The sequence below is a fragment of the Symsagittifera roscoffensis genome, chromosome 2 (assembly GCF_963678635.1).
Source record: "Symsagittifera roscoffensis chromosome 2, txSymRosc1.1, whole genome shotgun sequence".
NCBI lineage: Eukaryota > Metazoa > Xenacoelomorpha > Acoela > Convolutidae > Symsagittifera > Symsagittifera roscoffensis.
The window spans coordinates 9,011,401-9,028,372 of NC_087063.1; the positions used below are offsets into that span (position 1 = coordinate 9,011,401).

At 35.9% G+C, this 16,972-nt stretch overlaps 2 protein-coding genes across 3 annotated transcripts in view; one reads left to right on the forward strand and one right to left on the reverse strand.

Moving 5' to 3' along the window:
* Positions 1-16,972, reverse strand: part of LOC134839467 (heterogeneous nuclear ribonucleoprotein D-like-B) — a 393,489-nt gene that overhangs the window by 260,180 nt on the left and 116,337 nt on the right. The gene's annotated exons all lie outside the window — the stretch shown is intronic.
* Positions 1-16,972, forward strand: part of LOC134839097 (voltage-dependent calcium channel subunit alpha-2/delta-3-like) — a gene marked incomplete at its 5' end in the record, with an annotated part of 80,159 nt that overhangs the window by 18,321 nt on the left and 44,866 nt on the right. The window contains 8 exon segments of one of the 2 annotated variants that reach the window (XM_063854526.1): positions 242-388; positions 2,657-2,731; positions 2,799-2,860; positions 2,967-3,019; positions 3,225-3,363; positions 6,586-6,603; positions 7,998-8,086; positions 8,458-8,644. In XM_063854526.1, coding sequence (XP_063710596.1) covers positions 242-388; positions 2,657-2,731; positions 2,799-2,860; positions 2,967-3,019; positions 3,225-3,363; positions 6,586-6,603; positions 7,998-8,086; positions 8,458-8,644 — 770 coding nt within the window. 2 annotated transcript variants of the gene reach the window in all.

A 16,972-nucleotide genomic window follows, 5' to 3' on the forward strand; every position in this document is an offset into this window, starting at 1 on the left:
TTCATTTTCAAAAAGAGAACAGCCACCGATTTTTTCAGCTACATTTTTTTACCTCAAAATCTGCGTCAAAAAGTTAAGCCCCGAAAAATACAAGGCAATTGGAACACCCTGTTTTATGGCTAAAAAAACAGCTATAATTTTTTAGTTTTCTAATTAATACGCAAATGTCCGTAACACTTTGAGAACTCAAAGCAAACTTAACACTTAGAAATTTGCTGATGATTCCGTTTTATATTTTCAGTACACGACGAATCGGAACAGAGAGAAGGACAAGCCTAATTACAACAGTGTTGATTTGTCAGAAGTCGAAATGTACGACTCAAAGCGAGAACCAAGTTGTAACAACGAGACCCAAGAATGTACCACAAAAGTGACTCATAAAGACGAGGTAAGGAATCATAACCATTGGTTAAGAAGCTAAAAAATATTAACTTACCTGTGTCGAGATCATCACTCTATATTTCGACAGCCTCGACCAATTTTGCGTATGTTTCGATAGAAGCACATCTGCCTTGGGTCGAGCAAGGTCAATCACTTTATTTTCGGTTAAGAAAGTCAAAAAATATCTGATGAATTAGGCCGAGACCTGGGACCGAAATCGGGTATCTTTTGGCTTTCTCGACCCATGCCAGATATGTTTGATCGTCTCGACCGAATTCGGATCTGCTTCAGTTTTAACTTGATCTATCGAAATATAGAAGTTTAACTACCCTATTGTAGAAAATGGTGGTTTTAAGACAGACTCTGATACTATAAGCCGAGGTGGTAACTTCCAAAAGACAAAATTCTCAAATGACATAAGTTTCCAATTTTCTTTGAAACTCGAACGCTTTCTGTTGTCGAATATTTGTTCTTTTTATCAGCATCGAAAACATGTGAACAAAACTCAAAATGACTTGCTTTGACACTAATTATGAGTGACATTTTTACTGGAAAAATTGATCACAAGAAACTAATCACTACAAATACAGTAGGCTTATACTTTTGATAGGAATTTTTTAACTGTTTTTTTTAAATGTCTGTCAACAACTGAATTGACAAATTTGCTTTTTTTCGCTCCTAATTCAAAAGCAGATTATGTCGAATTTTTTTCAAAGCAATTTTGGGTAACTTCCGAAATGGCATAATTCCCAATTGGAATAAAAATGAACCGTCCCCAAATGGCATAAATTGCAAGTTTTCATTGTAATTCAAACGTTATCAAATTCTAATTTTGTCAGGAGCGAAAACATCTCAACAAGTTTTGGAATTAATTGCTTCTAAACAAATGTTAAGCGACAAATTTGTCCGAAAAATTGACCTCGAGAAGCTTATAAATAACCGCAATCTTATGTTTTTGGCTTTTGATAAAAAGTCTAGAAATTTTTCAATTTAAAATGCCAATCAACAAATGAATTGACAATTTGAAAAAGCTGTTCTCAATTTTTTTAAATGCAACTTTTTTTGCAATTTTATGCCATTTTTTGCAATTTTTTGCAATTTTATGCCATATGGCAAATATGGTTTCTAAACTTAATCTGTCGATAGGTATCATAACGGAGGTTCGTATCTTGGATTTTCGGCAGGGGTATTTTTGAAAAGGTCGCGAGGATTTCGTAGATATTTTCTGGATTTGCTAAAGTATTTTTCTGAACACTCTTAAAACCAAAAAAGCAACTGATTCTGAAACACCAGAAAAATTCCAAAAAAATCCGAATATTAGGCATTTTGTTCCGACCATTGAAAATGGGGATGAACTTTGTATTCGGGTGTGCTTTAGTTTTTTTTTCTTTTTCTTTTTGTTTTCCACGCAAAATCAGGTGCCACAATTAATCATCGGACTGGGTCGAATAATATATCATATTAAAGCCTTTATAGTCATTTTTCGAAGCCTACTTAAACATTTTAAGAAATTTTCCCCATTGTCAGGAGAAATGGGTTCGAATTTTTGATTTTTCGTCTTATTTCGAGCAAACAGTCGTCTTAAAGCAAGCGAACAGTCTTATTTTAATCGCTTACAAGCTTACAATAGCTTAATTCAAAACATAAATACTTAGTTTTACTTGAGTAACGTCAGCTTAATTTGAGTATTTTGGCGCCTTTTTGGAATCAAAATAAAAAAAATCAAAAAAACTGCAAAAAAACTTGAAAAACTGTTGAAATTGTTTTTTAACTTATTCGCTTTTTTTCTAATTTTTCTACAAAAATTGTTTTGAATTTTTTTTGTTTTACTATGACTGTCGAATATGTCTAATCCCCAGTTTTTTTTCAGCTTCTTTTATCACACCACGATAAAAAAAAACGACAATAACTTGAAAACCGTTGTTGTATTTTTTTCTAAGACTATGATTGGAACATTTTGTGCTACTTGCACAGTAACCGGCTATCCTTGTTTTAAATGGCTTCAGTTGACCGCAGAAATTGCGAGTTTTGGCTAGCAATTCACCTTCTAGATTACTATAAATTGGCGCCCATAAAGGTGCCTTCAAAAAGTTCAGGAAGTCATCTGAAAATCAGGGTCCTGAAAATGAAATGTCGAAAGCCATGCCCATAAGTCTGCTCCTGATTGCATATTTTTTCCCCATTTTGTCTTTTTGATCTACAGAGTTTTGTTTTTCTTTTTTCTTGGACAGCCAGACATCTTTATCAATGAAAACGTGCGCTAATTTGATTTCAGCTGCGAACTAAAATAGTCAACGCCGAAATTGGATCACATTCCCTTGACAACGTGGTCTATCAGATTTCGGATTGGGTTAGCATCTTCTCAGTTCTGATTGGCCGAATTATTTGGTTGACTTTGATACCTGCTTTTTTTTCAGACGCGAGCTGCTAAGCGTAACATGTCCTATTTCTTCAGACCTTTGAAACAAACACCCTTCAGGTAATCGTGGCAATTCCGCAAAAAAAGAGTGCCGCGACTTCAAAGCAACTATGCTATTGAGTTAATTTTTGTACTATACTTTTTGTTAGCATCGATGTTCGTTTAGACTTGGAATTGCACTTGACAAGCACTTTGGGTTGACCGAGTTCTCACTGGAAGGTAACCTATGTAAATTATAAATAAGAGTATAATAGGTTACTAATAAGGTGAATTGGGGTAGAAAATAGGCATAATATTGGAAGAGAAAATCAGAAAAGTGTAAAAAACGATTTATAGATCGAATTGAAATCTTTTCTTTTATTTTTATTTTTATGAATCAAGACTCGATATATCGTTGTTTTTTTATCTCAATTTTTTTTCGAAGGGTTAACTTCGGAAGTGAGTGAACAAATGCGAGCACTGAATTACACAGTGGATTCTCGTTGGAATTACGAATATCGACCACAACAACCGAAAGAAGAGTCGAGCGATCACATTCAACTGGACGCAGTCAAGTCTACATGGTAACAGTTTATTACTTCCAATGACCCCTCTAGCGTTTATCATAACGTGTTAACTTCTTTTGAAAAATCTACAACACCATCATAAGATAGAAACAAGAAGTTGATATCTTCAATGGGGTATAAACAAATTTTGTAGAAAATTATTATTTCGATCGGTGAAAATTGACTGAATAAAAAAACCAGACCGAGCATAAACATTCCGTTTTCTTCGAAAGTCGGAACAACAGAATTGGTTGTTATCAGGGCAAAATTTTTACTTCAAAAAATTGATAAAATAATCAAAAAAATGGAAAAATTAATGATTTTTTTTCTGATTATGTGAGTTCTTTTTGTCTCCCCCATACAATGAAATATACAAAAGGATGTATTCCATGTCTCGAATCGTATGATGGTCTGAGTTCGTTTTGAAATTATTCAATTATTGAATTCGCCGCTTTCAAGGGTTATAAAAACGCAACATATGCGTGATATTTATATCAAATTGAAACCCCCGTTAATTAAAAAGAATGTTCACAGATGTTTTTTTTAAAATTTGAGCTCAGAGCAACGACACTAATCAGATAGTAAAAAATGTTCAAAAAACTTAACTAAAAAGCCGAAGCTTTTCTGAATAAAAAACAACACCAATCGCGAATACTTTGTCACTTTCATTGCTCGTATCTGCACTTAATTTTGTTTCGATAAATTTTGACATCAGAACAATTAGATTCAGTCGTGACTTAAAACTTGAAGGTTTTGAGCTTTTCTTTCATCATCACAACACACAAGCAGATTAAATTACAAAGCGACTTGGTTTTCAGTCCAGTAGAGAATAGAATCAATGGGACCTATTGATTTACCTCAATTCAATTCAGATTGATTATTTCCGTGCGTTGAAAAATGGATTGATTCGCCTGGCTCAAATTGATGGAGCTTACGCGCTAGGTATTACAGACATATGGATGTAAAAAACGCATAGTTTTGCTAATAATTAGTTCCAAATAAGCAATTTTTAATTCCTCGGAATTTTACAGAGAAGGACTGCACTCAAGATCGTTTCAAGTTTAAAAACATTCATCATCTTTTGATATCTATATTGTGATTAGAAATTTGTCTCGCGCTAACTTTTATGTCAATCACCGAATTTTATTTGAAGGAACTTTTGTCAAGTTGATTGAAAATTTGGACAGGTATATCTCAACCGTGTGGAAAAATTTTTATGAATAATAATAATGTGGTTCGTGCCAATCGCAGAGGAGCTATCAGTAGGCCTTAAAAGTTCTGTTGAGGATAGTCCATTTTTATTATCTCCCCACATTCCAGAATGTGTTATTTTGTTTAGCGAAGCTCATTTTTGCAACTCAAAGCCGTTTTTTTTTGCGTCTATAGCTTTCACGTGGTACCAAAATTGCACCCGAAGTTGGTCAGGCTGTGGTAGATCTAAAGCTAGAGGTCAAGTGAGAGCTCGTCCTCACACACTATCCTTGCCATGTCAGTGGATCGAATACACGATAAATAACATTAGTTTGAAGTGTTTCAATGGGCTCAGATATTGTTTTATGAAATTCAGAACGCATATCTTAATATAGCTCGTCGAATTGTCAGAGTTTTTGTCTATTGGGTTTTTCTTGGAAAATGGATTTATTTTATCCCCCCCTAGCCCATTAAACTTTAGAATTCTAAAAGAAAAAAAATAGCTAGTTGTTAGGCTGGTAATTTAAATTTTTTAGGCGACAGTATTTTTTGCCAATTATGGCTGAAAACAATAAGAATCGTTTGGGAAACAAGAAATTTGTTTGGAGAACTGCCGTAAAATGTTTTTGATGAAGCGTTTGTTTATTTGATATAAGGAAAAAACTGTTTTTTTTTCTTCGTTGGATCGAAAATTTTCACGGCGAACTTTTTTCATCATAATTAAATAGGCACCGCGACAACTCGCAACAAAAGACTACTCGCAATTTTTTGAAGTTTACTTTATATTCTCGGTTTAAGGTCGCCTGTGGACACGCTATGCGCGCGTCGCCGCTTTGCGGCAATAACCGGCTCTAAATTTCGTATAAAGTCCCACCCTCTGTTGGCAAGCTCGCAACACGTGGGCGCGACTGCGGCGGTGAGCATATTGCGAGTTGTGTTTTAATGCGAGTTGTCTTTTATAACGCGAGTTGTCGCATTACAAACTAAGTAGTGTCAGGGTCGCCAAAAAATCTGACTGGTTTTTCTTTGCCACTCAGATAACGTCTTTGAAATTATTTATTTGAATCGGGGTCACGACTAACAGGGCTAGAACATAAAGCCTTGAATTTAGTATCCCGAATGGATATTTAGTAGCTTCCCGTGTTAATGTGTTTAATTGATTTTCTGTTTAGTTGATTTTAATTATTTTTTAAAAGATGTAACTTTTGCTATAAAATAATCTAATTGCGAAGATTTCAAATATGTTTTTTTTTGACAATTTGCACTCTTTCTAGAAATCGGTTTCTAAAAACATTTGAGCTAGGACTGAAGGGCTTCGATATGTCTATTCAGTCTACATCAGTCAACTTCATCTGACGCTTAATAGAGGTACCTGATTTTTTTTTGTAAAAAAAAAGCACATCCAATTATTATATTTCTTCTCATCTTTGACGATAAGTACAACAAGACTGCTCGGCTAGTTAAAAAGTCGAAGTTTGTCTAAAGAAAGAAAACCCCACCCCGATCACAAATATTTCGTTACTTTCGTTACGAAAGTCAGAACAAAAATTTCAAAAGAAATTTTTGATTTGAATATTTTGTGCTACTTGCGCAGTTATCACTTACTTTTGTTCATTTGACCTGCTTTAATTTGATGTCTCAAATCTTCACTCTTAAGCAAGCTCATGCCTAAAAACAGAGAAGATTTATAGATAGTAAACCTAAGCAATGTAATGGGAACAAGATACAGACTTAAATCAACTCAGCAAAAAATATAATTTGCCTCAATTAGATTTTTTTCATTTTTTTTGCCTTTTTTTGCTAAAATACCGATCAAATCTTAACAAGGACTTTATATGATACATCACTCGATCTGGTCTGACCTTTAATTTTGTAATTTGATTTTTTGTGGGGAAAAAAGTATAAATAACTTGAAACTAACCGTATTCAATTTTCATTTTATTATTGGTCGGAACAATAAAAAACTTATGCAATATTAAAACAGTATGGTTAAACAGTATGCAATGTGAGCTTGAGTTGCCGAAGGTTAAATTCTGCTGTCATCTGTAGCTCTTTGGCTCACTGCAAGTAAGTAGATGTGAAATGAAGTGCCCCCTCCCCCCATCCTTTGTAAATGGAATCATCCACTCACCAGTGACTAACTATATCTCTTGTCCTGACTCGAGACTGGGTTATGCTAATGACGCAGAAGCGAAATTAGACTTAAGTACCTTCAAATCATTCTTCCAAAAAAACTTCGTCTTAGTTGAGGTTCTCGTTCATGGTTTCAGTAAGCAATTTTTTCAAATATTTTTTTGACATTTTTGGGACAGAATTTTAATTTGCGGGGCTGTTTTAAGTCACGCAGAAGAATTAATTAGTCAAACTTTGTGGCGGATAAACTCCCCATAATCCACTGTTTTAATTGTATAGTTTTTATCTGCGTCTAATTTCGCTTTCGTCTAATTATGTAAAACCATTTGATCTGAAGTGAAATCCATCCAATCAATCGACTACTAAGTTTGTCTCCCATCATCACTTCATGAAAACAGGTGCAATTAGCAGACTGGTCTATATGGCAGAAAATTTGACCGGGTACTAATGAAGTTTCAAAGCGTTTTTTGTTCGAAGTCAATCGTTGACGTCGCCACCGAGAAATGGTCACTGTCTGCTCCTAGAACGGTCTGCTAGTTGAACAGTTGTGAGGGTTGATGTTTCACAATCGAAATAACTCTAGTTTGTTTCCTAAGGGCAAATCCCAAGCGCGAAGGACTGAACGGGCTAAAATTATGTCAACCAATCAGAGCTAAGTATTCAAAATTCCAAAAAAGATAGATAAAATCAGTCAGTTTTGGACAGTTTAAAGGGAATTGATTGGTTGAGAATTTTCGCGCATTCGGTTCTTCGTGCATAAGAACAGCCCCCTTTTAATGCAGTGAAGTGTTGACAAAGACAGTTTTGAAAACCAGGCTGACGTTTTGTATGAAACATTTTTCATTCGCATGTGTTAAGAACTGATGGTCTCGCTATTGCTGCGTGAGAAAACTGCGGATTCAAATGATTCCGTGAGTCTAGGATCTAGGATTTTCTCGAGGGGGAGGGGCGGATTTTCAAAAAAATTTCGAAAATTTTGTCGACCTTTTTTTAGTTCGACCAAGTTGATTTTTCGAGCTCTCCCGAAACACTGTTTTGTCCCCATTTTGACCAAACTTGCTGCGCCGCAGGCCAAATTTTGAAAAAACAGGCCAAAAAAGGCGTTTTTAGACACTTTTTGGAAATTTTTGACCACGAAATCGCGTTTTTTCGGAGCGTTTTTACTTCCGGGGTCCAAACTTTTTTCATCCATGTACTTTTCATGCAACCTTTCATAAAATCTTCATAGAGAGGGATTTTCAGTTTTCTCGTTCATGTGAGGTGCAAATTTTGTATAAACTTATCAATTTTTCAATCTAGTTTGTAAGAGTTATTAAGTGATATTTCAGCATCTACTGTCAAATGGGAACTGGAGAGAAGAACCAGCTGGAACTGATACGCCAACAGCAGTTCAACGTTTCATTCGATCAAAAACCATGTAAGGGGGAGATCATACGTGATCAAATTTTTAAACTCCCGTTCTATGCACTTTATAATATATTTTTTGTTTCGTCGGTCGAAGCAACTATAGTATATTCAAGAAGCATTTTCAAACATTTTCTTTGGCGTTATTTGGTGTTGTTAGCCTTAAATATTTGGATAATTCATTTTAATCTTTTTCGCTGTCCACTTTCAAGTTCATTTGAAAATATCGCAAATTATTGGATATTTCTGTTATGCTTGTCCAAGCATTCCAGATTTGACCTTTATTTCGAACGTTTTATTTTTTGTTCATGTCAATTATCAGCTGTTCTGTAAAAAAGTAATTTTTGAGATGTTTATAATTGTCAGTTTTTTTGTGGTTTGTAGGTGACGCGGCCATAGTTAAAATGGTAGTGGAAGACGCTGTCATAACATACAAACTAATGAACCAAGTGTGGAAGAAGCGCAGTAGTATGACCCAGTCGAAATGGGGGGACCCATTTCCCAGTGAGTCTGTGGTGGCTGACTTCGTGGCCACTCGCAGTGGCTTCCTCAGATATCAGATCGATAACAGGTTAGAATTGTAATCTGCATGAAAAGCTTCAAAAAAGTTGGCCCAGCCAGAATTAACCAAAAACAAAAAATGACCGCAGCATTTCTACATGCATTTCAGAACATTTTTATATACAAACGCTAAATTTGAAGGCAAAAACTATATATCACGGTCGCTTGAAAGTTCAAAGATGCATGCAAAGTATACTCAAAATGCTCACTAGTTGTTTTTGACAGTTTAAGCTATTTTTGCAAATTCTCTATAGCAAAATTTAGATCAAAATAATTTTTTCAAAGAGAGCAGTCCGCAAACTTTGAGATAGTTTTGGATGTGATGGTTCAAAAGAGTTATGAAGTCGATCTTTGGTTTTTTGAACATTCTTTGTCCCAATGGTAGAAGTATGCACTAACAATTCCGGGATCTACTTAACAATCCCCCCATGGTACCTACTTAAAAATCTCCACCCCTATGAATAAATCGAATAAATCGACCATTTTGATCTACTTAACAATCTGCCCCCCTTTCTTGATATGGGTGGAGATTGTTAAGTAGATCCCAATTCCGTGTTAACTCAACAAAAGAAACGTAAAAAAGTAATTCAAGTTGAATAATTAACCAGCGGCAAATACAATCCTGCTCCAATAATTCAAAATTTTACATGAAACATTAAAAAGTCAATCAATATACTGCAATATACTTTAGCCCACAGGAGCAACAATTTTCTCCACCTCTGGTAGTCTGCGCGATTAGATTATCGTGTTTGTCTTGTATTTAATGGCGTGTTTCTAGCAAACCGGCTGACTCGCCATTACAACCTCGGTTATCATCAGAGTTTTTGATGAGCTGCTCAATTGAGACGGGCTACCCACATCTCTACGAGCGTTTTTGCTGTAATAATTTATGCCTTCAGATCTTCGGCTTTTCGGCACTCGATCGTAACGCAGCTTCCCTGTGCGAATCTGGTCTTCTAATCTGTTTAAGATTCGCTTTATCGTGTTGCATTCAGGCCCTGATTTCTTCTAATTAATCTTTTTTTTTCGAACCTTAGGGGATTTCTGGGTATTAAATGACTTTCCTTTGATGTGCTATGTTGGCGAATGGCCTCGAAGCCGAACTGAGATAGTCCTTCCGGTAACGGGTCTCAAATTCAGCTTGAACTCACATGTTAGATTCGTAATCTGGAAACGTGTAGTCCTGCATAATCTTTGACGATAACATCATTTGAGTCTTATCGGCGTTATAAAAATAATTTGAAGTAACTGCCATGATCTGAACTTGGCAGTTCATATGAGTGCACCAGCAATAACTGCAAGCTACATCAATCATTTTTAACAATCTGGGTTGTTGGTTTTTGTTTCTGGATTCTCATCACAATAGGAGCACGCAGTTGAAAAGCGATAACCGTTTTGTTTTTCTTGAACAACATCTCGTTGATCATATGGAACTTGTTTGTGTAAATACCAAATTATGGATTCAAATTTTTTATGGAGTCACAGTTTATTGTCTGTAATGCCTCACTAATAATTGTTCCGACTTTCGATACGAAAGTAACGGAATATTTGTGCTCGGGTTGGGTTTTTTTTTCTTCAGACAAATTTCGACTTTTTAACTAGCCATTTTTGACGGAATTTTTTTTTATCATTCAAAAGGTATTGTTATCCTGAGCTTAATTTTTAAAAAATATTTCACCTGTGATCATTTTAAAGATTGCCGTTTTGGCCATTTTGACCAATTTGGGACAATTAACCTGCGATATAAATCGCACTATTAACGTGCAAGCGGAGATTTAACCCGTCTTATAAATCGTTCCAAATTGGTTTAACGAAGCTTATTTGCCATAATTGGTTTGTTTTAAGGAACGAAGTCTATCTTTTTGTACTTTATATGGCGTGTGGGGGGATGATTTTTATAAAAAAAATTCAAATTTTAGAAAAAAAATTTCATTATGTTTTATTTCATTTAATTTTATTATGTTATTACTGCTGCTCCATAAACCTCAAAAGGCAGTCGGAACATTCAGGGCTTCGACTTGATACGAGCAGTCTTTTATTTGTTATGTTATCAGTTGTTTTGACACTGATAATTTCTGCATCGAAACCTCGAACCAATCTAACAAGATTGTTGCAAACATGTTCGAATGTATTTTTGTTCCGAATTTCGATGCGTAAACGGAGGTTTAATCCGTTCTAGAAATCGTTCCAAATTAGTTGAAATAAACTTATATGCCATAATTGATTTTTACTAGGAGCGAAATCTATTCTTTTGTACTTTATATGGCGTGTGGGGTGATGATTTTCAGAAAAAACTTCTAATTTCAAAAAATATTTATTTTGTCCTATTACCTTCAACTTTTTTTTGTTATTACTACTCCATAAACCTTAAAAGGCAGTCGGAGCATTCAAGACTTCGACCTGATACGAGCAGTCTTGTATTTGTTATATTATCAGTTGTTTTGACACTGATAATTTTCGCATCGAAAAGCTCGAACCAATCTAACAAGATTGTTGCAAACATGTTCGAATGTATTTTTGTTCCGAAGTTCGATGCGTAAGCGGAGATTTAATCCGTTCTAGAAATCATTCCAAATGAGTTGAAATAAGCTTTTTGCCATAATTGATTCTTATTAGCAGCGAAATCTATTCTTTTGTACTTTATATGGCGTGTGGGGTGATGATTTTCAGAAAAAAATTCAAATTTAAAAAAAAAATTATTTTGTTTTATTACCTTCAATTTTTTTATGTTATTACTGCTCCATAAACCTTAAAAGGCAGTCGGAACATTCAGGCCTTCGCCCTGATACGAGCAGTTTTGTATTTGTTATATTATCAGTTCTTTTCACACTGATAATTTTCGCATCGAAAAGCTCGAACCAATCTAACAATATTGTTCCAAATTGGTTGAAATAAGCTTATTTGCCATAATTCATTCTTACTAGCAGCGAAATCTATTCTTTTGTACTTTATATGGCGTGTGGGGTGATGATTTTCAGAAAAAATTCTAATTTAAAAAAAAAATTATTTTGTTTTATTACCTTCAATTTTTTTATGTTATTACTGCTCCATAAACCTTAAAAGGCAGTCGGAACATTCAGGGCTTCGTCTTGATACGAGCAGTCTTGTATTTGTTATATTATCAGTTGTTTTGACACTGATAATTTCTGCATCGAAACCTCGAACCAATCTAACAAGATTGTTGCAAACATGTTCGAACGTATTTTTGTTCCGAATTTCGATGCGTAAGCGGAGATTTAATCCGTTCTAGAAATCGTTCCAAATTGGTTGAATTAAGCTTATTTGCCATAATTGATTCTTACTAGCAGCAAAATCTATTCTTTTGTACTTTATATGGCGTGTTGGGTGATGATTTTCATAAAAAACTTCATATTTCAAAAAAAGAATTTATTTTGTTTTATTACCTTCAATTTTTTTTATGTTATTACTGCTCCATAAACCTTAAAAGGCAGTCGGAACATTCAGGGCTTCGCTCTGATACGAGCAGTCTTGTTTGGGTTTTCATTTAAAAAATTTGTTGTTCAAAGCTGTTGCAATCAAAATGTTCCAGATACAAAAATAGATGCTAATTCAACCAATGGCCGACGCCCCGGGTCAGATAATTAGATGAAGAATTGGATTTTCTACCATCGTTAGTTGATTCATTAACGGGCAATTTGAAAAAATTAATGCACACTTGTGTACGTTAGTTCAAACTTCGATTGTATGACAGTTTTTAAACGCGTTGTTCAGTTCCTTCGCCTTAATTTATTTTCAATAGCCTTATTCGTGTTCCGACTTTGCGCTGGACACGATGTCGTTATGTATTTTCGATTTCTTGTTTTTTTTTGGACAAAAACGCTATGAATTTTTTGAGCGCGCTCATTTGAGCCTCATCCTTCGTTTTATTTGCTTCCGACAGTTGCGTTGTTTTTCCCGCGGAATTTTCGGCAAATAGTGTACTAACTTCATACTTTTATCAGACAAGCGTCTGTGTTCATAATCAATTGTTAGTAATCTATTTACACTTATTATTAACGATGTTTCTGGCGTCTTGAGGGTTTTTTTCAAAAAAAAGTGGCAGTTAAGGTTTCTGATCCCTAAGTTTTTTGAATGAAAGTGTTTTGGCCAGATTTTAGCTAATGCTTGAAAGTAGTTTAAACCAGTGTTTCATTTCTACTTTAGGTTAGAAGTGTAGCGCGTATGATACCGCATGATCTCCGCGTTTTTCCAAAGCCGTCCCAATCCCCGTTTTGAGGCATCACTTTCCACCCTTCGAAATGATGGTTTTGTACATATTCAAGTTCATTCTTTTTATCGTTTCAAACGTCGTTCCTTGATTTGGCAAGCCAATTCAAACAATGAATTTTTTTATTCAGTCTAAACTGTTCCGTTGTTGTTGTCGCTAGAGTAATTATAAGCCTAATGCAATGATTGATTGAGTCGATCAAGGAAATTTTATCCGAATATTTGTTGCGTTTTTTTTCAGTTTCTCTTCAACCTTTTTCTCCATTGCACTTGTTTCTCGTCGTTAATTCGTAACTGAGCCCCTCCGTTTTTACTACCAGTAAATGTAGGTTAAGAATAAAGCATGTTTGTATACTTTTAGCGTCTTTCTTTTGCAATAGTTTTGACTGTTGGGTTTTCTGATCTGTGATAAGGTCTTGACGTATAACCTAAACTGCTGCTGCGCTTTTTCTTCCCTTCTTTCACTACATTTCATCCTTTCCACCAATAACTTTCATCCGAACTTTTGATTAGGATTAAGAGGTAGTTCAGGTATCCATAGGAACTCGTGTAATTGCCTGACAGTGAAACCATCACTCTCTGGAAGTTTTTTTAGCATATCTTTCTGCCCCTGAACATAAATTTTCATATCAAGTCAGGGGTGGATCTAGGATTTTCTCGAGGGGGGGGGGGGGGGGGGGCGGATTTTCAAAAAAAAATCGAAAATTTTGATGACCTTTTTTTTAGGTCGACCAAATTGATTTTTCGAGCTCTCCCAAAGCACTGTTTTGCCCCTATTTTGGCTAAATTTTCTGCGCCGCAGTAAAATTTTTGAAAAAACAGTCAAAAAAGCCTTTTTGGGAACTTTTTGAAAAATTTTGACAAAAAAATCGCGTTTTTTTTGGCGCGCTCCCCCTCAAAGTATGTATATATTGGCGCCGAAGGCGTCTTTAGAAAAATTTTAGGGTCGGTCGGCCAAAAATGGATTTCTGAAAAAGTATCAAAGGGGGGACCCTTTGGGTCGGCAGGGGGTCGAATTCCTGAGGGGAAGAGCGTCCGCTATCCCCCCTACAACCACCCCCCTAAATCCGCCCCTGTTTCAAGTTTATAAATGCCGTTGATGTGCCGCCTAGAATGCTATGGTTGCACTGTCTGCTCATCGGCTCACTGAGGTTCATCTGTGAGTAAGCAACTTTTCAGATCAATTTTTGATATCCAAATCGGGTCTGTAGTATTCCGCGATTTACGATTGCCGCACAATCTCTAATATTTCATACACACAAGGCATCTTCTGATAATATAAGGCATAAAACTTTGATATTTCCTTTTAAAAGTTACATCCGAGTTTCGAGCTGAATAGTCGCAATTGCGGTTTTTGCCGTCCGTAAGATAAAAAAGATAAAGTAGTCTTCTTAAGGCGTTTTTTTTCAAATTCACGATGAAATGGGACTAAAGGAGATTAATAATTTTTTCTTTTATTTAGGCAGAGCAAGTGTTGGGAGTCTTTTAAGTTGTACCATTGAGCTTTCGTGTCCCCCAATTTCGTATCGAGGAGGACTTGGCCGATGATCTGACTAACATCGACGCAGAGACAATTCAGCCACAGACAATTCAGCCGATTTAAAATACAGACAATTCAGCCAAAAAAGTTCAGACAATTCAGCCAAAGACAGTTTGGCCTATTTAGATTAAAGAGACTAGATAAAAGGAAAATTTAAAACTTTTCTATTTTGATTGGAGTCAGAAGGCTTTCAACACTTTAGCAAAGAAATGTGAAACATCAAATAACAAATTTCAAAGATCAAAACAAACTTGCTATGCATAAATTTTAAGATATATGTACATTGAAGGTACAAAGTTTTAAATACTTCTGTATATGATCTCCATTGTAGTTTGTTGCGTTTTGAACGAGTTTCTCATTGGCGAGTGAATACTTGGGCCTCGGTTTTCTAAAAAATCACCGGACATCAGTCTCTCTACATTTATTTCGGCATTTTTTTGCTCATCTTTGAAACGTGTGATCAGCTTGGGGAGGGCGGTGTGCTTTGTCGACACAAATTTATTGAAGCTGAATTCCATGCCTCCAATGCATTGTTCGTACGAGGTTCACCGTTGAGCACCCGATTGAAAGCACCCGATTGTTCAAATTGGCAATGTCAAATTTTGGTTTGACGCGTCTTTTCCCTCGACAGGTACCAATATAGGTGTCTTCAAAATAGTCCGATAGACTCTGAAATTCCTCTGAGGCATCCTCTTTTCGGAGAGCCTCAAAAGCGAAAATAACGTCGTCAACGGGAACGAATGCCTTCAAGTCGTTCTTTTAACATTCAGCTGAAACTCATCATCGTCCATGTACTTGCGCGTAAATCTAAGTTGTTGTACATTGCGCCATATTCCCTGTCCTAGATGGAAAAAAAAACAGAATTGATTTTCTATATCAGACTGCATTTTCCTTATGGCGTTGCGAACAGCAGCTTCAAAATCAATGACTACTTTTTTTCCAATTTGCTCTAAGCAGCCAAAAAGTTTTTCGTATGTGTCTTGAGTCTTGTTGGGCAGCAGAGCATACACCAAGGGTATAACTGCGTTTTCGGTTACACCATGAATAGTATAAACTTGGTAAAAGACAACTGGCGCCACCGAAAACGTTCTATCGCAATGACAGATTTCCGGCTGAGAAAGCAAATCAAGCGCTGGTAATGTTGCAAAAACTAAAACTCGACTGTCCGACTTACCAGAATCAAAATACAGGAACGTATCACCGCTGTGTGTGAGTTTGAGAGGTTCAGGAATTTCGTCGACACTCTCAAGGTTTTTTGGTTTGTGCATTGTTTCTACGGCTTGCTGCCTGATTCGGTTTATACTCCGAAGAGATGTTGGGTAACTCGGTATTGCAGGCGCTGCATAAAGAGGCAGGTCAATTTGGGCGTTGAAGCAATCTGTCGGGGAGCGTTACCAGTGTATGAGGTTTTTTCTCGAACTTCGTTAGCAAATTGTTTAGCTTGAGTTTTTGAGGGGCTCGGTTAATGAGCATGCTCGGTTTATAAGGTGAATTCTTGCTGTTCGTCCAAATAACCCACTGTTTTGCAATTTCCGATTGTACATTGCTATTTAATGAGACCGTTCTTAAGTTGGTTTTTTTTTCAGGGTATCTATAACCATCAAGACAAAGATGCTATAACCATCAAGATACAGGTGACCAGTACGTGGTAGGGGTGGTCAATCCTTTAACTGATATCCTTTTTGACCGCCTGTAAAACTTCCAATCTCGGTTCTACTTTCGCGTAAATTGTTTAACTTCTTATTATTGTGCAGATTTTTGTTGAGTTTGATTTTTGCTTAGGTACTATTCTAAAATTGGAAACATAATGAGTTACATAAATTTTTTTTATGTTTAGGTACTTTTGTTTCTGTTAATTATATTTGTTTTATGTGCATTTGAAAGGAATTAATTATAAGTCGTCCCTTGAAAGCTTCGATGTTTTGCCGCATGTGAAAAGTTTTTGCGCGCACGTTTTAAAACTTTAAAACTGTCTGAATTGTCTTTGGCCGAATTGTCTCACTCATTTTGACTGAATTGTCTGAATTTGAAATTGGCTGAATTGTCTGTGACTGAATTGTTTGAACACGCTAACATCATCTGTAGCGCTATAGAACACAACCTTGACCTCATCCGATTTTTTTTTCGTATAGGTAAGAACCTATCGGTTTCTTATGCTCCTGAAGATGTTATTGATAATCAACAACGCTTTCGCAATAAAATTCAAGTTTTATAAGCTAATGAGTTTTCCCAGTTTAATGAAAAACTGTCAAGAAACTTTTGTTCTCCTGGCCTGCTCGATTCTGTAGAAGACGGGTCTTAAATACTCCAAACATCTGCAGTGTCTCTCTAGTACTGAAATCTTCTGATGACTGTTGTTGCATACCGAAACAATTTGAGTGAATTCTCTACTCGATTGACTTCTGTCCTCTTGCAATTTTTTGCAGAATGTCCTCGTCCATTGCAGCTGTTTCAAATTTTTTTTACCGGCCGGGCAGATAACTCTGTGGCTTTTTCTTGAAAAGTTGCCCGAATTTCGAGCCTTTGTCTTTCGACGTCACTGACCATTTCCCGTTTCACAAAACTGTTGCC